This window comes from Haliotis rubra, unplaced genomic scaffold, assembly GCF_003918875.1.
Source record: "Haliotis rubra isolate DU_JTF1 unplaced genomic scaffold, ASM391887v1 Scf1309, whole genome shotgun sequence".
NCBI lineage: Eukaryota > Metazoa > Mollusca > Gastropoda > Lepetellida > Haliotidae > Haliotis > Haliotis rubra.
Window position 1 is genome coordinate 148,784 of NW_025765236.1, and position 21,444 is coordinate 170,227.

A 21,444-nucleotide genomic window follows, 5' to 3' on the forward strand; every position below is an offset into this window, starting at 1 on the left:
TGAAGAATCCAATCCTGATCATCCTCGATAATCTCAAAGGTATACGTTACAATAAATCTCCACTATACCCTGGATGCATCTATGGCTCGGCCCCTTGATTTTGTTACCTCCCTTGGCGGGCTATTTATCCAATCAGGAGTCTACGCTGGGAAGTTGAGCTACCAATCACAACTCATTTTCGCTTCTTTCTACAAACCAATTAAACTTGGCAACATAATTGTTGCAGAGGTACTCTGAAAGAGGTAGACTGACTGACTGACTGAGTATGGTTTTACGCCGTTTTTAGCAATATTCCAGCAATATCACGGCTGGGGACACCAGAAATGTGAAAGAGGTAGAAAGAGTTCTTGCATATATTTTTTAAGGTTTCAGACCTGTCAATTTGTCTGTATGATTTCCCCAAAATTCTAAGTCGTACTGTGAACAAACCTTCTCAGCTGGGGCAGCTATCTTTGTTGACACTGGCAAGCTCGGTTGTAACGGCGGCTTAGTTGAATGCAGAGCTAGCAAAGGGAGGTAATGAAATTAGAGCCACAGATGCATCCAGGGTACTAGTGGAGATTTATCGTAACGTATACCCTGGAGATTACGGAGGATGAATTCTGACCACTTTAAGGCCTTTTAACATAGAGGAAAGTGTATCCTCAGTGCCTGCCTGGCTTGAAATAGAGCGTATCGTCATGACTGCCATCTCTGTGCCCATTCTTCCTGTTACTTTTACCCTGCACAGCTTCCTCAGGAGATCTGGCTAGCTGCAAGTTGTCGAAGTCTGCTATGCCGTAATCACTGGTGCCTACTGCTGCAAACCCTTGTGATGGTTGAGCAGGTATGGTGATGTTGAACAGAAGTTCTCCGTTCACAAGGCCAACTGCTTGGCGACCCTGAAAATGAATGATGAATTATAGTGAGTGAGTGAATGATGTTTTACACCTTAGTTCACATCATTCCATCTTCACCATGGTGGTCTCATAACGAGTTTGTGGTTGACAGTTATTTACACAAGATGAAATGACAAGCCATCCGTCGGGTCACACATTGTGATATGTAAATGCCTAATCATCAGCATTAGACAGTGGTTGGGTGGATGGTGGGTACCTGCGTGGGTGCATCCATCCATAGGGCAGTGCTTTTAGCAATATCATAGAGGGGGGACACCAGAAATGGGCTCCATACATTGTACCCACATGGGAAATTGAAGCCTAGTCTTCAGCGTGGTTAGTGAACACTTGAAACACAAGGCTACCCCACCACCCTCTTTAAACAGTGCTTTCAAAAAGCATTTTTTTGAAAAGTTAATGCATTGTAATATATTTCAAGTATTTGCATTGGGATATATTTTGTAATATACTAGGAGCTAAACTATTTGACAGTGATTGTACAGTGATTTTCTGCAGACTAAAGTAAATATGTCTGTTCTTAAGACTACCTTCTCACAGTTGTAAACAAATAAAGGTAAACAATCTGTAACACAGAATCACTACCTGTACAGAGAGAGACACCTGGTTCCATCCATATTGGCTGGACAATGTCTGAGGACCCTGCTTGATGATACTTATTCTCCCTAAAATGAAACATATATATACATTGCATAAAATGTGATTTCGCTAAGGCTGCAATGAATCCACAATGAGGTGAATCTGACATGCATCACAAATATTTGGTAATGAATACGATTGTTTGGGTAACTGATACAGATATTGGGTAACGAATATTATTATTGGGTAACGATTACAATAACAAGTCAAGAGCTGTATTATTCATTATAGCTAAAACACATGGAATTATCATGAAACAGCCCTCCTATTATCAGAAATTTACGGGCCGCTGCAACCTTAACAATGGGCCACTATCAGTTCTGTTGTCAAATGCCTTCATAGTGGGTGCGTCGGTTCATTCGACTTTGGCTTTGGACTGGTAGATATTCTGGGGCAAACAAGTCAAAGCAACCCGAATTCCCGTTTTAAATAGCAGTAATATTGGCTTACTTGCGGGTCTAACCGTAACAATTGCCCTATTATCGTTGTTGTTGGACCAAAACCAAACACTGACAACCGACGTTGTGTCTGAAATAGTTTGACATGTTGCAGGCCATGGTCTTGTCAAAGGTCGAATATCGTCACGTTCTGTTATGACGTCACTTGAATTGTTCAATGACGTAATTGCATTCGGTCAGTCAACCCTGTCAGAAGTTGGTATTGAGTAAACTTAGAGTCAAATTCGTTCATTGTTCCCTTTTTCTTTTCAACACAAATTCCATGTATTTTAGCAATAATAACGGCAATGCTATTTTTGAGGGCATTATCGTTTGCAGAAGACCTCAGGCTTTTTCAACTGCCCTCCTTCGTCGGGCAGTTAATGGAAGACCTCGGGCTTCTGCAAATGATAGTTGACGAGGAATTCAACTTTTCTCAACAAGGATAGATACACTGGATATAAAAAATATAGAAGAATGAGAATGTATTGCCATCCAAAATCGTGATTCCATTTTTACGTTGTGAAGAATGATTTCACAAATGTTATATGTATATGTACTTAGCTAGCCTCAGTGGCTGCTAGTCATGTCATTTGAGTGATGTCTCAATCATCTGTAATTAATCTTGACAAGTTCCCAAAAAGCCAGACCAATTTTATTTCTTGTGTCATGGATCTGCGAGTCATATTTTTTCAAGATTAAGAAAAAAATAAGAATTAAATTCCCCACTCTGAAAATGTTTTTATAGGCCAGAAATGTAAAACTTACAAGAAAAATCTTGTAAGATAGTTTTTTGCTCCATATACACTTCATAAAGTGCCAAAAATAATATACTTTTAGTATTTAGAAGGAATATTATTTGGACCTTTCTTTCCCTCCAGCCCTTAGGTTTTCTGAGAACAAAAATCTGTAAAAGAAGAAATAAAATTGGTCTGGCCTAATTAAAGTAAAGATTACACCTTACAGCACAGTATGCCAAACCATTTTCTCACTTTAAAGGACCCACATAGTTTCTGTCAAGACCATGAAACCAGAGATCCTGTGGACTTTTCGTTTAGTAGGTCAATATCAAACCCTGTTCAGGCAATGTTTTAACTATCATTCCAATGGGGTACTGGAGAGGAGGCAGAGGAACTATAAGTGTTACACACAAGACTCAATTGTATAATGTAATTCATCTTATGTTTGGGATGACACGTTCTCAGTAAAGTACAGATTCTAGTACTTTTCTTGGGTTGAGTCCCATCCGGGACTTGAACCCAAACCCTCAGATTCAGGCACCTAATTGCCTCGAAGCCAGTGGAAGCTGTGGTGGCTGAGTGGGTGAGGTGGCTTACTTTGTGTGCTTGGGACTCAAACCAATAAAAGTATTAGAATCTGTACTTTTCTGAGAAAGTGTACCGGTAATCCCAAATATACTGAGTCAAAAAAGAAACTTCACAAAATGTAATTTAAAAATAATGAATAATATTTTTCTGATGATACATCTATGTATACGAAATGGGATCCCTATCTTTCGACTCTAGAAAAACGTTAGCAAAACCCACTCAAACCCATCCATTCGTCGTGCAAATGATGTTAGTGCCAAATCAGGTTTTGCACGTTCAGTCGATCACGTGATCTTCGCATCGAAGTTTTCTTCATATGAACGCGTTTGCATTGGCCTCAAGAATTGAAAAAACACTTTTAAACCACAGTTCTAACGGTAATTGAAATGCCACGATTGTCAAATGTGCAACATGAACGTGCCGTGCCGTTGGCATGTTGCAAGCGGGCAGATCAGTTATTGACGTCGCAAGAGCAATGGGATGCAGCCGTCGTACTGTGTATGACTTGCGTGGTCGTCTACAACAAACTGGCACCACTTCTGATCGCCCAAGGTCGGGTCGTCCACGTGTGATGTCACAAGCAGAAGACCGTCAAATCGTCCTACGTCACCTACATGACAGATTTCTTCCGGCTACACGAACCAGGGATGAGATGTTCAGAGGTCGACTGTCCTCACAGACCATTTGAAATCGGTTGCGGGCTGCCAATGTCCATTCTCGACGTCAATATCGTGGGCCAATATTGACGCCGTTTTATCAACGTTAACGTCTGCTGTGGGCCCAACGTCACCTCCGATGGACACAGAGAGACTGGAATCGAGTCGTCTTTAGCGATGAATCCAGGTTTACCCTCAGATTCGCGGACGGCAGGCATAGAGTCTGGAGACAACGTCGTGAGCGGTAGGCCCAATGTTGTGTACAGGAAGTCGACAGATTGGAGGAAGTTGCATGGTGTGCGGTGCTTTCTGTGGGAACAACCGTTCCCGACTTCTGGTCATCGGTGGAAACCTCACAGCTGCTGCTTACGCGACCAGGTGCTCACCCCTGAACTCGTTCCTTTCATGGCTGCTCATGGCCCAGGTCTACAGTTCCAGCATGATAATGCTCGGCCGCATACCGCAGCGATGTTGACACGAAATTTCCTTCAAAACGCTGGAATCAACGTCATGGACCGGCCGTCGAGGTCCCCTGACCTTAATCCAATAGAGCACGTTTGGGATGCACTTGGGAGAAGGCTTCGTGGTCTTAGGAACTTGGCGCTGCCTTGCAAGAGCAATGGCGCAGAATCCCCAACCACGTGTTCACAAGCATCAGGCAGTCAATGAGGAGACGGTGTTTGGCAGTGGTGAATGTGCGGGGCGGCCATACACAATATTGGACGGAGAAATTTCGCATTTTATTCTTGTGTCTTGATATTCTGTATACCCATGTTTTGGAATGGCGGTGTAGCCTAATGGAACTGATTATGGCACTGTCAGTGTATCGAGTATATCACACAGATCTCAACAGTGAAATAATAACAATTTAACCATCTTACCATCTCTTGTTCTTTTTATAGTGCCCTGAAGAAAGAATGTGAAGTTTCTTTTTTGACTCAGTATATAACATGTTATATTTGAAAACTTTCTCAGTCTAAGTAAACTTTACTCAGTATTATTTGTTACACTGGTATACTGAGCCTAACAAACTCTAGTTTAGTATAGCAGTGTAACTAATAATACGAGCATAAGTTTACTTAGACTGCCACTTTCTAAATGTCATTGTATAACGTTGTAGGTAATTGTGATCAATTCTCACCAATGTCATTGGACACAATGTACGACTGATTGACAGGGAAGAGGAAAAAGAAGATGCCACCAGACGTGAGGGTATCGCAGCCAGTTTGGTTGATTCGAGCAGCCACATAGATGCCACTCGTACCATTCTCCATGCTCACCAGCACCTCCGTGTCAATGTAAATGTTGCTCCTACAAAGAGAATAGTCAATATTTCACAAGTTTACATTACTATACAACACAGTGTAATTTCTCTAACTAAGAATAATTTTTTTAAATCTGACGCTTACTTATCCCCAAATCTGTTATTGTAATGTCAGTTATTTCTTAAAAGATGCTTGTATGAAACTATTTAGCTTCTCACTTAAAAACATTTTCAGTTTTCTTTCTTGAGAGTACAGTATATACTTGCATGTGTGCATTTTGGCAATTCTAAATACTGATTTGAAAGTATGAGAGATATGATACGATAACTATACCATACGATAACTATGCATGTCACAAATTGGTAACATTGAAACAACAGGCTTAATTCATTGAAATGTCTCTGCAGTGGTGATATTTCATGCTTCTTTCTTCAATTTGTCATCAAATGTCTATGACAGGGGGCAGTGGGGTAGCCTAGTGGTTAAAGCATTTTCTCATCATGCCAAAGACATGGGTTCGATTCCCCACATGGATACAATGTGTGAAGCCCATTTCTGGTGTCTCCCATTGTGATATTGCTGGAATATTGCTAATAGTGGCATAGATCACACTCACTCGCTCACTATGACTGAACAAACTATACGAAAGAAACTCAAAATACAGATTATCTGTCCCTTGTGAATGAAAGCTCACAGTCTAAGGGCTTACACCATTCATTCTCAAGGAACAGATAGTCTGTAATTCTTGCTAGCTGGTTGGCTGATTCTCCACATATTCACACACCATGTAACAGCACCGAGGAGGTTCATGGTTGTATTGTACTCCTCATAACCAGTGCACCAGGCAATAGGTGTCTCCAGCACCATCTGCCTCATAACATTGCCGACCGTGGTGTCGATGTGGACCACTTCAAATGCTCCATTTTGCTGAGCCATGAGTAAGGGCTCTGCATTGTTTTCATAACCTGAAACAACATGCAAATGTGAAAAAATTAAATTTTCATAATGAATACAATAAACTATGTTTATAACAAACTTGCTTAAAATGAAACATATATTTAGTCACCCCTCCTGTTCCAAATCTCCATGGGACAGTTGGGCAAATGACATCTGATTGTACATTTGACAAACTTTTGAATAATCCTACCCTTAGTTTTAAGGAACAATTAAACTTTGTATTTTTGTACTCTTTTAACCATTACACATGAAAGATTTGTAGTTAGACTTATGCCGAACACCAAATTCATTCTTAAAAAACTTGTAGTTAATTAACACCGAGCGATAAAAGTTGCCAAAAAATCGCCTGCTTCACTCTCACTGCCAACAAAACCACAGACAGGTTATGTAACTCTGTCGCCAGGGCACTGCAGTGACGTCATATGAGGAAGGATTTTCAGTTAGCTGTATATAAAGTGTGTAGCAAACTCGTCATTTTGATGATTTCTCGACATCAACGAAGACATGCCGAATCATTGCGTTGTCGTCAATTGCTCCTAGGGGATGGCGATGGTGTCACCATGCACAGATTTTCACAGGACCCCACAGTTCATGCTAAATGGGTTATGTTTGTGAGTGCGAAGTGAGTGTTGTGGAAGCCTCTTACTTGTGTTCAGGTCGCTTGACGGAAGCTAAAAAACTACTTACTAGTTGTGGTAAAATATGTATATGATTGATGACCATAAAGATTTTTCATGACACAACTTGTAACATAAGATTTCTTCCTCGGAAGCGAAGTTGTGGTCGAAGTAACAATAATATTGTAAGTAGTATTATATTGACACCCACCTCGCTTCCACGAGAGAAATTGTTATGTTATGAGCTATGTCATGCAAAATCCTATTGGCCATCAATCAAATACATAATTTACTACTAGTAGTAAGTAGTTTTGATTTCGTAACTCAGTGAAAACAAACCTAAATAGCATTGATCCTCAGACTGATGGATGTTCGTGACAGGGCACAGCCATTTTTGAAAATCGTAAAGTCACGGGCTAAAGTCTGTTAGAATTTCTGAGATTATGGTTTGTTTTCATCAAGTTAGAAAATCATAACTACTTTCTACTCGTAGTTACATATGTATTTGAATCATGACCAAAAGGATTTTGCATGACACAACTTGTAACATAACGATTTCTTCCACGGAAGCGAGGTGGGAGTTGAAGTGACAATACTGTGCGATAAATTTCTTGCCACATTCACGTGGTTAACGTCCACTCACCAGTATGTAGATACTAGTCAATGTAAGTCTTTATATTTGGTCTTATAATCCTAATTAGTTTATTATCATACTTGTATGTATTTTGAAACTAAATAAAAAGCAGACAATCTGCTGATACTTATAGTGAATTTATAACAGGACTGTAATATCTAGACATTTTATAGTTTGCCAGTGTGAATCATAATTCGCACACAGGCCCTAGTGTATGTTGTCTGTCTCATTACACTTCACGGCGAAAACAATGATTCTGTTGAATTCTACGACAAATGAATAAAAACAAAATGCAAGTTGTAACTCGGAAACTAGGCAAAGCAGGAGACACAATTAAATGACAGTAGACTGTGAAAACATATAGCTTTCATTTTTCACAACAGTTGTCAAGATTTCAGGTTTATGTAAACCTGTAAACAAGATAATTTACCCCCTGAAATGTACATGAATTCTGCATCGGCCCTCATATCTATTCCTCATATGACGTCACAGAGACGTGCCGCTCTGATTGGTTGAAATTTCGTTGCGGGTGAGAATTGTGCACTGTTGTCAAAAAGGTCGAATTAAGTCAATTTAAGATAGAAATGAGAAGTTTTAATGGCGGGGTTTCATTTATAACGATGCCAATTAGTGATTTATGTATTTGTACCAACCTAAAGTATATGTGATCTTTAACACTATTTTATTAATAGATATGTGAAAATAAAGGTTTACATGTTTCCTCTTCAGACCTAGTCATAAATTGTTTCACTCACTTTCAAAGTCTTCTGTATAAGGCAGTAGGAAGGTACGGTATTGAGGGGGTGTTCCGTAATCTCCCTTTGCGCCAGTGGTCAGAGTAGTCAGAGTGTAGATCTCATCCAAGCCCACCTTCAGGCTAACCGTGCCACTGGTTACCTGAACAATAAGTCAACAACTGATAAATTAGATTTCAGGACCCTGACCCACATCATTCCTTGATGCTAAAAGTCAAAGTTAATCAGAGCCAAGTCAATATGTATCAATGAAGCGGCTGTGCACACTGGAAAAAGTGGTACAGATGGAAAAAGAAATACCTGCACAAATTTGTGCATAAGCCTATCAGGGAGGTTGTGAATTAAGCACATGCTGTCTACTGTGAGGGACAGTGTCATAATTCTTTTCAAAGTTTGTATGTTCATTGTTTAATAAAGGCCGTACATAGCTATATTCCAGCTGTATGAAGGCCGTGGGGTAGCCTAATGGTTAAAGCGTTGGCTCGTGACGCCGAAGACCCGGGTTCGATTCCCCACATGGGTACAATGCGTGAAGCCCATTTCTGGTGTTCCCCGCCGTGATGTTGCTGGAGTATTGCTAAAAGCGGCGTAAAACCAAACCCAGTCAGTCAGTCAGTCCAGCTGTATGAGGGTGGTCTATAAAGAATTGAGTTGGGACCAGACAATCCAGTGATCAACAGCATGAGCATCAATCTATGCATCAATCAAGTCAGAAAGCCTGACCTCCCAATCCTGTTAGTCACCCCTTACGACAAGCACAGTTTGCTGAATCCTAATTCTAACTGGGATCTTCTCAGGTCCTTTTCTAAGCATGATAGCAGTTTATATTGCTCATAGGGCGTTTCCCTTGTGACTGTGACCACATTGGTCAACCATACAACCTCCTGGATTCATTTGCACAACAACACTCTACTAAACGCACAAATGATTAAGACTTTCCAAACCTTCTTGTTCTGACTCATGGCGATCTTATATAATTTAGCAGTGTTATACCAGTGTTTTTTGGATCATGAACATGTAATGTAATTTACAACACTTCTTTGTCATTGTGAAAATGTTTAGATATTTGTAGTGAAAACAATTCTGTCTTGGGTTTGGTCAGTTAGTACAGATTGTGGTGGGCCTGTGGGATTGGTATTATATTATATCTCATATTCTGATACCCCTCTCAATCCTTTTCATCACACGCCTCCCTATCCATAGTAGTGATACACTTGGCCATCCGACCTCAACCCCAACCCTAGCCTCTCACACTCCCTGAACCACATTATTTTCCCTACAGCCTCGCCCTCCCTGCAATGCTTATGCTTTAAACAAAATAAGTCAAGATTTCCCCAGGTTCATCTCCCAACTCACTGTGGCTTCTTTTCAATTTAAATGGGTCTATATGTTACTATCAAAAATATTCAGGGATTAAGCATTTGGCTACCCCCACTCCACCCTTTCATTGTGACATTTTGTTACAGTCATTCCTGACTATATTCTCATCCAACCTATCAGTCCCTATGCTGACAGGTTAGGGGTTAGGTTAAGTGAGTGAGTGAGTGAGTTTAGTTTTACGCTGCACTCAGCAATATTCCAGCTAGTTGGCGGTGGTCTGTAAATAATCGAGTCTGGACCAGACAATCCAGTGATCAACAGCATGAACATCGATCTGTGCAATTGGGAACTGATGACATGTGTCAACCAAGTCAGCGAGCCTGACCACCTGATCCCGTTAGTCGCCTCTTACAAGCATGGGTTACTGAAGGTTCATTCTAACCCGGACCTTCACGGGTGGTTAGGTGAAGAGTATATATAGTAAGTAATGATGGTTATGTGTAACTTCTTCACCATTCCAGCCATATGATAGTTGGGAACACGAAGAATTGGTTATCTAAACAAGTACACACTTTAGTTGGAGAAAAATGATAAAATTCACCTTGAGAACTTATTTACCTGTACTGGAGGTAGAGACTTGAAGAAGACAGACGGTGCCTCTGTGTCATTAAACCCAAGTTTGCTGTACCAAACATACAGCTTTGTAACACTTCTCTGTAAAAAAAATCATGCAATGAGTTTGTTTTAACAGCCGCTGCTGCTGTTACGGTAGGGGTAGCCTAACTATGCTTATATGCATCATGTACAAGTCTACTTACAGTGCTGATAACACTGTCATTTTGTGTAAGTGTTTGTGACAAAAGCACACTGTGGTTTGCTAATTTGTACATATACAGCCGAGTTATTACGCATAATTGACCACTCCCCAATAGGGAAACTAACTTGAAATTAATCCTGAAAACAAAAGTTCAGAGACCATATACCTGATATAAGGCCTTTGGTTTATACCAACTTAATGATGCTGTTTCCAGCTTCTTTCCATAAAGACAAAGAAAAGAGTATTTGGACAAAATGGAATCAGTTATTTTGTCTTCAGGGTAGTATGGTCAACTCACAAAGTTTCCTCCAAGTTCCAGTGTGATGGTCTGTGGTGTGACAGTGTATGGTGGCAGGAATGGGCGGATACACTGGGAATGGTTATGAGTCTGCAACAAGGAACACAATGTCTTGAACATTGTAATGTTATATCAGCTAGTAAAACATAAGACCTCAATAAGTGACACAATTCTTTGAATATTGTTTGGCGATATTATATCAGATTAGTGATGTAGCATCCTATAATTGATCCATGTAATGTTTCTTTTTCTAATTCAGGTTGCAGTAAGTGAGTGAGCTGGGTCTTATTCTATGTACAGTATATGTACTATTTTCATATCATACCATGCTCATAATAAGATATATAGAGGATAGTAAACGACCTTCCGTGTAATACCATTTTTATTAAATGAGTTAATGATTTGGTATCAAACGTTCGCTTTCGCTCGTTTGATACAAAATCATTCACGAGTTTAATAAAAAAGGTATTTCACGGAAGTGAGTTTAGTATTCTGTTTATTACTCTCCAACATAAATTGATAGAAACTGTCTAGAGTGTGATGACTTGAGTCATCTTTCCTCGAGTCAAGTAAGGTCTAATGCCATTGTGACAGAGATATTAGCATTGTGATGTCATAACTGTAACCATTATGACGTCATACGTTTAGCGGTATTACACTAGTGTAATACTGCCGTAAAAATATTACACTGCAGTATCTTACACGGGCAAGTAATAAAACAAGATAGTGAGTGAGTTGGGTTTTATGCCGCTTTTAGCAATATTCCAGCAATATCACAGCGGGGGACACCAGAAATGGGCTTCACACATTGTGCCGATGTGGGGAATTGAACTCAGGCCTTCAACGTTACGAGTGAACGCTTTAACCACTTGGCTACCCCACCGCCCCTATAATAAGACAGGAAGGAAGAAAGCTAAACGGGACATGTACCACTTTAGGAATACCAGAAGTACCTGCATGGTGATAATCACCACAAATCAAGGATTTGAACTCATGCACATTTTGCTGATCCTCGCATGTGTCAGGGACACAACTCTCACACCTGGCTGAACAGATGGACAGAAATACATGCATTCCTTGCAGAGCAGTTTTAGATCAATGAATTGTTGGTGCCTGAAGATTGGCCCCATTGTCTTGAGCATTTGAATTTTCTGTGCAGAATTGTGTCCCTTTGAGTGATTGAGTGAGTGCATATGGTTTTACATCGCTTTTAGCAATATCTCAGCAATATCGCAGCAGGGGACACCAGAAAATGGGCTTCACATATGGTACCCATGTGGGATATCGAACCCGGGTCTTTGGCGCAACAAGCGAACTCTTTAACCACTAGGCTACGCCACCGCCCCATGTCCCTTAGACATGCCAGGATGGGCTTAATAAGAAATCAGTTTCAAGTGATCCAACAATAGCAGATGTTTTAAAGCATGTGAAAAGCGACAGTATTACAATGATAATCAAGACTTTATTTTGACTCTAAGAGCTGGGAGGGGCTTCCATATTGATTTCCCTTTTTGTATTTCATGATGTTATGGTGTTTAAGCATTGCATTATTGTTTTGTTGTATTATATAACTTCAAAGGAGTGATTCATTAAAACTGAATGAAATATAGTCTTTAGTCATGTTTGCATAGTTTCTATACAAAAACCCAGGGTTTAATGTGGGATGAAATAAACTGATTATAGAGGCCTGAGCTTAAAGGTAGCCACTCCCACCAGTACCTTACCATAGTTTCCATGACAATCGAGAGATCCTTTCCATCCGGGCTGACGAGTGAGACGTAGCTTCCGCCTTTGTCCAACAGCCCAACTCCAGACCCATGTTTCAGATATCTCCATCCTATCTCAGTGAACTGGGTGGTGTGGCCTGTGCATATAGGTTGAAAATATTCATTAAATGTATCATTATTTCTAAGCATGCTTTCGACAGTAGATAGGGCTCCTGGGCCTGTCCATTTCATGAAGCCGTCACAGCATTACAACTGTTGTAAGTCTGTGTTAAACTATGGGAGTGACACAGTCATAGTGTTACAATCGCTTTGTGAAATGTGGCTATGGAACTTGAATGCTAACTTGAAACATGCTTAAATTTTGTTTCTAAGATTAGCGTGAATCCTGTTATTATTAGTTATCAACAGGTCTACACAGCATTGTCATACAAGTGGTCTTGTGACTTCAGTGTATCAATCCTAAATGTGAGAGATAAGTTACCAACCTGACATCCAGATGGGACTCTCAACAATGTAGTGGCCACTCCAAGGCTGTCTGGCCGTCATCAACGAGTCCCGGTCCCACTGTAAACCCTCGTAGTAACTGTCTATGAGGTTCCATGCAATTGTGCTGCAATACAGTCAACAAAAAGCAATACTTCAGCAGATATCATTTGTTTGTTTACCATAACCCTGAAAACTGAACACAGGCTTCTGTTTCATAGCTTAAATATTTCCAAATCAGTTAACATTATTAAAGTCATTGGATAAATAAATTTGGAAATATTTTATCCACAACACAGGGGCCTATGGTTTAACCATGTTATTTTTCAACCTAAAGCATTCCAAATAACAAGTATATACTTTAATGTGTGTGTTTATTTAGTGCCAACTTCCATACACAAGGTGTATACTCAAAGCAGTAACATGTTTACCCTGGTAAATGAATAAATGAATCAGTTGCACTACAAGCCCAGCTGCCTTGTTTTAAAAAAAAAGGTATTCAAACAAAATTTCCCAAATTCATTCTGGCATACCAATTGTCTGTATTAACTGTATTTCTGTGCTGGTCCCTACAATCAATTTGATATTGACATGTCTCTACTCAGAGATACTGGATGTTCCATAGTGTTCTCCACATGGTTTCAAAAAGAATGGGATATTTCAGATATAACAGTTTAGAAAAACAAAGGGGAAACATGCTTAGTGGTACAATGATCGCAAGTCTATGTTAAAGTATGAGAGTTATAGTCACCTTAGCACAAAGATTCCTTTGTGGAACAATAAGCTGAGATATCTTTAGTCTGATGACGGACTGAGATGTTTCTTCAACAGTTATGCTTGCAGAAATTGATCTGTAATGCTACATGTATTATGATAAAAAAAATTCATCTTATTGGGCTGGGCATGATCTGTATCATCAAAAGCACTACAGTAAAAGACAACTGCATACCTTGTCATGAATCCATTGACATAGTTTTGGTTTAAAATCTGAAAAGAAAGCATTCAAAATAAATTGATTTACTACCAACCAAATTTAAAAAGGAACTAATGTCACATCTCAGAAACTATGTATTGTTTCTTGCAGTTCATCATAGCTCTTGATGCCTGTAACGCAAAGGAACCTTTCTAGAAAGTATGCTCTTCACAAATAGTTATAGTGAATGGCACAACAACTGGACAAAAGATTTCTTTAACATATCGCATGTCATGTATGCATTGATGTTTGTTACTCACATCAACCTACAGTTATCACAATACATCATTTTACTAATGACATTTCCACATCAACCAATTCAGACCGACTGTGACACAAACAATATACAAGCTGAACAAAGACTGGCATCTAATCAATGTATAATGTTAGAGGCATACAGATATTTCCTGACTTTCAAAGGCTTCCTGGTGGTATTTACCATGTGAAAAGCATGAAGAAGGAGCAAAAATCTGAAATTTTAAATCCATGCTTGACCATCTCCCCAAACTTCCTTGAGTCCAATTCAAATCAACGTTTCTTTTCAGATAGCATTGACCACCTTCCAACACTTTTGTGTTCCTAATTCAAATCAATGCCTCTTTCCTGATAATAAATCTTCTATCCATGCTATGACCCCTTCCCCAAACCTCCTTCGTTCCATCCAACTCAAATCAATGCCTCTTTCCTTTCAACTTGCTATCAGTCAGTGTATGTCATACCCTGGCCCAGCATCCGCCACCGATGTTGTTGTTGAAGGAGCTGTAGTCTTCAGATGACCACAATTGCTTGCCGGTCTGAAGGGCAGCCATTTTTGTCTCAGTACCAGGATAATGTACACTGCGAAGGACAAGATGACTAATTCACAGAATCACCATTTACTCTTAAACCATAACCACAAACTTTCATATTTTTTTCCTGAATGAGTGAGTGAATGCTTCTTAGGCCTTTTCTCTTTTATTGCTTGGTTTACAAATCCGCCAACCCGAAATGTGAAGAAAGTGAAAAAAAAATGTTTTTACATGTTTTTTGCCATTATATGCCGCTGACCAGACAAAAGACAAAGAAAGTGAAAAAATAAATAAAGAAAAAAGAAAAAGCAAATAATACCTTTTAAATATTCCCTGAAACTATTTTATATTTTACAAAAGAAAATCACACAAATCGTCATAACGATTTACTCAAGTGCACAAATAACATCTCCATATTCCTTTTTTTTCTCCTCCCTACCAACCTAATAAATTTTATTTAAAATCCATAAACCAAGTAATTGTGAGGTAGTAAGTACAAATGATGATCCTTGCCATCAGGGCACGATGGCACATAATTACCCTATGTTATACTTGACTGATAAGAATTACACTTTCTCTAGTACTTATTGTGAGTCACATATGGGTTTTGGACCCACACTCTCAGAGGCAGGCACCTAATCACAAGCACACAGTTGGCCACCATGGTTTCCACAAAAATGTACGTCTGACAACTGGTTGTGTACATTACATACTTTGTGTACTCTTCTGACAAGTGTGAATTGGCACAGCTCCCATGGCCGAAAGCTATGAATGCACACAATGCCAATAAGAAAGTGGTCATATATATTTTTTTTTCTTTGTAAAGTGCAGATTCCAGCACATTTTGGGGTTGAGTCCCATCCATTACGTTTGACCACTTTCTAAATGGCAGTGTGAACTCCTAACTATTTTACCCAATGTAATCCACTGCTGCTGCAAGATCTTGGTCGCCTAGGATGTCCACCGACACGTCCCACAGGCCATCTGCTGCCACAATACGTACATGGGAGAACCCTGTGTCATCCAGGACTTTTCTCAACAGCTGCATAGAGACGTTAATGAACTAAGTAACGATAACACTATATTGAAGAACAAGTTCTATATTACAGTGAAAGCAATATATCGGTGTAGGTTCAAACACCATTATCAAGCAAGTGATGAACAGAATAAAGATTGAGGGGCAGATATACAAGTGTGGGGAAGTGATAAACTACCATGGTGCTATGTTGTCTCATGCAAGAGGGATTTACATAGAGTGTCCCCCCAAAAAGGTTCAGCCGAAAAAAATATAACTGTTATAATTCACATTCATTTTAACTGACATCATGGCAAAGTTTAAGTGTTACTGATAACAGGAAAAATAAGGAGGAAGAGTCAGTAATATAAAACACGTTTTATTTGAGATTACACTTTCTTAGTAAAGTATATATTGTAGTACTTTTGTTCGGTTGAGTCTCATCTTGGATTCAAACCCTCATGCTGTCAGTCATGCAATTAATCGCCAGCACACAAAATCAGTGATCTAACCCACTCTGTCACTGTGGCTTCCACAAAGTATATATTCTAGACTACCAGTTGTCTGACTTCCATTTCGAATCCCAGATGGAACTCAACCTAACAAAAGTACTAGAATCTGTACTTTACTTAGAAAGTATAATCCCAAATATTACACATTTAACCACTTTTTGAATGGTATTGTATATTCAGTTATTGAATGAGTTTAGTTTTACGCCGCACTCAGCAATATTCCAGTTATATGGCGGCAGTCTGTAAATAATCGAGTCTGGACCAGACAATCCAGTGCTCCACAGCATGAGCTGCACAATTGGGATACGATGATTGTGCATTCAGAGTCAGGATTGTTTTATGTTTTTTGTGCTCTTATCGAAGGATAACAGTCACAAATTGTACGATATCACATAACAGAGCGGAACAAAAAATAACACTTTGTAACTATTTCACAATAATGCATTTAATGATGGACAAGTACTACAAAATTGAGTGTCCATGGTTGAAAGCTGCCTGCTTAGAATTTTGTTACAGAATATTTTTTGTACATCAAAGTATTGATATAACATTCTTTCAACATGGATAGTGCCCCCCCCCCCCTTTAGTCCAATGAAGAAAGGTTAGCGGCCCTGCGCATTGAGAAATGGAATTCAATTTTTCTATATTTTAGTAAAACAAGTGGTGTGATGTAGTACGAGACTGCAAATTTCTTTAAACAGGCTTACCTTTATGTATGTGGTGTTATATGACCTTTCATTCCAAATCTGAAAAAAACACCTTGGTTTGAATATGGTAAGAGAAAACACTATTTGTTAGAAACGAAACAGCTATGGGGTAAAGTTACACATTCAACATGGCCATAAGCCCATTTGGTTTTCTTCTCCACCAGTTTTGTCACATAAAAAAACAGATCTGCAGACCTTGACTCATTATGTCTGTCTCAGATCCCAAAACGATTGGTTGCTTGTCCATAGTCATCTGACCCCAGTGGAGGTAACTGTTTGCTTATCAGTCATGCAAAAGGCCAGGGTTTAATTGATACAATATGTGAAGCCCACTTTAGGTGTTTCCCTGGCGTGATACTGCTGAGACATTGCTGAAAAACCATACTCACTCACTCACTCACTCATCTTACCCCAATATAGTCTATAGTGAGGCTGTGGACATCCCTGGCACCCTGGATCCACTTCTGGATGTAGCTGGCAAGGACATCAGGGTTCTGGTATGGGTTCTGGGTTCCATTTCCGATCCAGCCAGGAAAGTTCCATGGCAGTCCATATAGCTTGATGTTTGGATTCCTCTGAAAGTTATGGTTTTGTTGAAGGGCAGTTGGGTAGCCTAGTGGTTAAAGTGGTCGCTCATCATGAGAAAGGCACAGTTCAGTTCCCCATATAATTACACTGTGTGAAGGCTATTTCTGGTGGAACCGCCATGATATTGCTGGAATTTTGCTCACTTGCTCACTCAATCACTCTCACTCACTCACTCACTCACCAAGGCTCAGTTAAAAATGAACATGATGACACATGAACACACAGAAATGAGAAGCATCACATTCCCACATTGCACACAAACATTGAATGCTGGTGCATGGATTACCTCTGAATGAAAGTCACACTAACATGTATATTTTCAAATGTGCCAGGTTCTTGAGAGTTATTGCCGTAGTAATCAAGGGACCCCCTAAATCTTTAAAACCAGGATAATGACAAATCCTACATTTTCAATGTTAATTTCAAACATTGACATGCCTGTTCACTGCATCACTCCTGTTACTCGGTTAAACCACATCCAATATTGCTGAGAATACTCTCATGCATTCAAAGTGACATTAATCCACGCTCATGATTCATAAGTTCTTTAATCCATTAATTTGTAAAACAGACTGCTCTGGGAGCGTTACTGTCCAGAGCCCTGTTCTACAAAATGATCTTGGCGCTAAGATGACTGTAACTCCTATGCTTAACATAGGCTTACATTAGTCGTAGAGCTAAAGTCACTTTGTGGAACAGGGCCCAAATTGTCAGGTTTTCACCATACACTGAGGAACAGAGAGAACTAGCGAACCTTCTTGGCCTCCAGCATGAGCCACCATTCATATCCTCTCTGGTAGTTCTCCTCCCAGCTGTTGTGCATGTGGGACGCCTCAGTAGCATCTTACCATGAAACATAAGTGTACAGAACTCAGCTTCTTTTATTCATACAAAATATCTATGGTAATCCACAGCTAGCCCTTCTGACTGCTTTAACCCATGAAGATCCAGGTTAGAATTGGTCTTCAGTAACCCATGCTTGTCGTAGGAGGCAACTTACGGCATTGGGTAGTCAGGCTTGCTGACTTGGTTTTCACCTGTCATTGCGTAGATTGATGCTCGTGATGTCAATTACTGGATTGCCTGGTCCAGACTTGATATTTTACAGACTGCAGACCCACCTGACTGATCAATATGGCCCTGGGTTGATTCATTAACAAACACAGACGAAATTTTGCTGACATCAGCATTCACCAATTTTTACTCAATTACACTAGCATAAGTTCATAGAGAAATATTCCCTGCATTGTTAATGGACGGATAAGAAACCTCATAAAAAAATAACTGAGGTTATTGACAGAAATTTAAAGAAATATCGCATATGCAATATGGCACACATGCCATACTTTCCTAAGACTGACTGACTGAGTGAGTTTGGTTTTATGCCGCTTTTAGCAATATTCCAGCAACATCACGACGGGGGACACCAGAAATGGGCTTCACACATTGTACCCATGTGGGGATTCAAACCCGGGGTCTTCGGCGTGATGAGCCAACGCTTTAACCACTAGGTTACCCCACTGCCCCCTAAGAAGAAAATGCCCTGTTATTCTGCTGGACTCCAGTGAATAACACTAAATTTGGTTCTGTCAAAAATAATCCTTGACCCCAAATCATGGGCCACAAGATACATTGTGGATACAACTACATAATGTGTAATAAATGGTGAAAATGGTGTACAATCAAATACATTTGACAATAATGGGATTTTAACGGTGGCAAATTATCTTACATAATGACTGAAAATATTGCAATCAGTACATAATCACAAATTTCTTAACATGGTATAGAATTATAGTGATGGACATATTACCATATTAACCCAAGAAAAGTGCACACACGATAAATACAGCATTCGCTGGTCACAATGAAGGACCAGGTTTGATTCCCACATGGGAATGATGTGTGAATCCCATTTCTGGTTTCCCCACCATGTTATAGCTGGAATATTGCTAAAAACGGCATAAAACTCACTCACTACCACATTGTCTCTTTACCTGAACTCTGCGAGTCACCTCCAATTTCAACTTTCAGTATTTGCAAGGAGGCAGCAAAGTTGGGCTGAAACATGTATGAACAATTAATGTCTGCATCGCAATATAATAATGATCAAAAAGATTAATCTAATTAATTGTTACAAATATGGTGTGACATGACCTTTGAGGTCAAACAAGCTCTTCATTTTGTAGGTTTAGTACTCTTGTTCTTGCGTTTTTGAAAATCAGTCATGAACCTAAGAAACCAAACATACATATGCTGGCATCATGACAAACTAATTCACAAATACCTTGAACAGATAATCCAAGACTTCATTTCTCTGTTTTTCAGGATAAGCTTTCAAAAGTTTTGATGTTGCCTGAAACATAAATGCAGAATTTAAACAAAAGTTACCTGTATGGATGGAATTCAGTAACAGAAAGTGTTGAGCTATAGAGCGAATAAGACCAGGACACACCAAAGCATTAATAACATTTTGAAATCTACTGGTAACATCCACATTATTGAATCAGATGCTGGATGTAAGTAATATCAATATTGCCTGATCAAGAAAGTTTGAGTGAGTGAGAGCGAGTGAGTGCGAGTGAGTGTGATTATAAGTGTAATTAAGAATGTGAGAGTGAGTGAGAATGTGAGAGTATGGTTGTGATTGTAAGTGTGAGTAAGTGTGAGTGTGTGTGTGAGTGAGAATGTGAATGAGAGTGTATGTGAGAGCGTGAGAGAGAGTGATGAATGTGCTGGTAGATGGTTAAACTGTGACATTTGTCATGATGCTACCTGATCAAGTGCACAACTTCAGTTGTACAAATAACACTTTTCACCACTCCATTCATATATTATGCATTACATTGTATAATGAATAGCAAACTGGTAAGCAATTTCTCATTGCCAACAGAATGTCCAGTGTCATGTACAAATATATGTACATTAATGCTGCACTGAGCAATATTCCAGCTTTATGTAAATAATGGAATCTGTGTGAGTGAGTGAGAGAGTGAGTGAATGAATGAGTGAGTGAATGAGTGAGGTCTAAGCCTGTTCAGCAATATCACAGAGAGGAGCTTCACAATTTTATCCATGTGGGGAAACAAACCAGGGTCTTCAGTGTGATGAGCGACACCTTTAACCAATTGGCTACCTCATCAGCCCTAATAAAAGCTTGACCAAATAATCCAACAACAGATATTGTGAAGGATCTGCACCTTCAGAGAAAGATGACACAAAATCAACCACATCACCAAGCCTGAACACCCAATCCATTTGGTTGCCTCTTACCACCATTGGTTGTCACAAATTGCTGCAAAACTGCAGATGCAGCCTTAAGCAACTTAATTTATATCCTTACCATGAACCCACATTGGGTATTATATATCCATCTGGTTTACAGATAAATGGCATTTTACTCAAGAAGTAGATATCTGACATTGCCAAATATAAAAAAGCTTATGAAGAGAGCTTTCATTTGATATGCATCATGACACTTAAACACAACCGAAAACAGCCATCATCTGCTTCAGATGGGTCGTGGCCTTTATGACCTTTGGGGTGAAATTTGACAGGGTTCCATCACTCCGATTTTACTAGACTTTTCATATGTTACAAAGGGTCGATTCAGATGCTACATCAGTTCGATACTCTTCCAATTTGTGGTGGGTGTCTTGCTTATGTGCCTTTACTAAAGTGTCATTTTCAATAGTTTTGCCAAGGTTTCGCCTTCTGACCCTTGGCCTGGGCGACACGGAAGATAGGAGACAGGTCTTACCGAACCCCCGCTAAGGCCACCGATGCCATCATATCGCCTCCCTAGACCAGCAGAAGTGTCAATAAAATACGCAGATGATGCTTCGACAACGCAAAGATAACAGAGTAACGAAATCACAAAAAATCTCCCCATCTTTTATCTTTCGTCTGCTCGTGGGCCAGGTGCGCTGATAGCTCTGCCTTGGCTATTACTTTCGTATATAGTTGCATGAATTTGATGTACTGAAAGGACTTTAATATTTATATTTAGGACTATATACGTATTGAAATTAT

At 39.6% G+C, this 21,444-nt stretch overlaps 1 protein-coding gene across 1 annotated transcript; it reads right to left on the reverse strand.

The window, feature by feature from the left end:
• Nucleotides 1–475: 475 nt before the first annotated feature.
• Nucleotides 476–21,337, reverse strand: LOC124267383 (galactocerebrosidase-like). Its single transcript, XM_046702294.1, has 18 exons — nt 21,173–21,337; nt 19,700–19,768; nt 19,410–19,473; nt 18,167–18,255; nt 17,235–17,399; nt 16,825–16,863; nt 15,505–15,632; nt 14,522–14,639; nt 13,779–13,816; nt 12,832–12,956; nt 12,344–12,483; nt 10,620–10,709; nt 10,123–10,218; nt 8,185–8,326; nt 6,006–6,186; nt 5,098–5,267; nt 1,482–1,561; nt 476–881 (listed from the first exon to the last, which is right to left on the reverse strand). Exons 1-18 carry the CDS (start codon nt 21,302–21,304, stop codon nt 645–647), a joined length of 2,103 nt encoding a protein of 700 aa, XP_046558250.1. The 5' UTR covers nt 21,305–21,337; the 3' UTR covers nt 476–644.
• Between the last annotated feature and the right edge of the window lie 107 nt (nt 21,338–21,444).

Bases quoted from the DNA above. Each gene is read 5' to 3' on its own strand.
- LOC124267383 (XM_046702294.1), bottom strand. From the start codon at position 21,304: ATGGGGAGATTTTTTGTGATTTCGTTACTCTGTTATCTTTGCGTTGTC. The intron at 19,474-19,699 runs GTATTTGTGAAT...TACATGTTTCAG, and splicing joins TCTTGGATTATCTGTTCAAG to CCCAACTTTGCTGCCTCCTT. The intron at 10,710-12,343 runs GTAAGGTACTGG...TCCTTGTTGCAG, and splicing joins CGATTGTCATGGAAACTATG to ACTCATAACCATTCCCAGTG.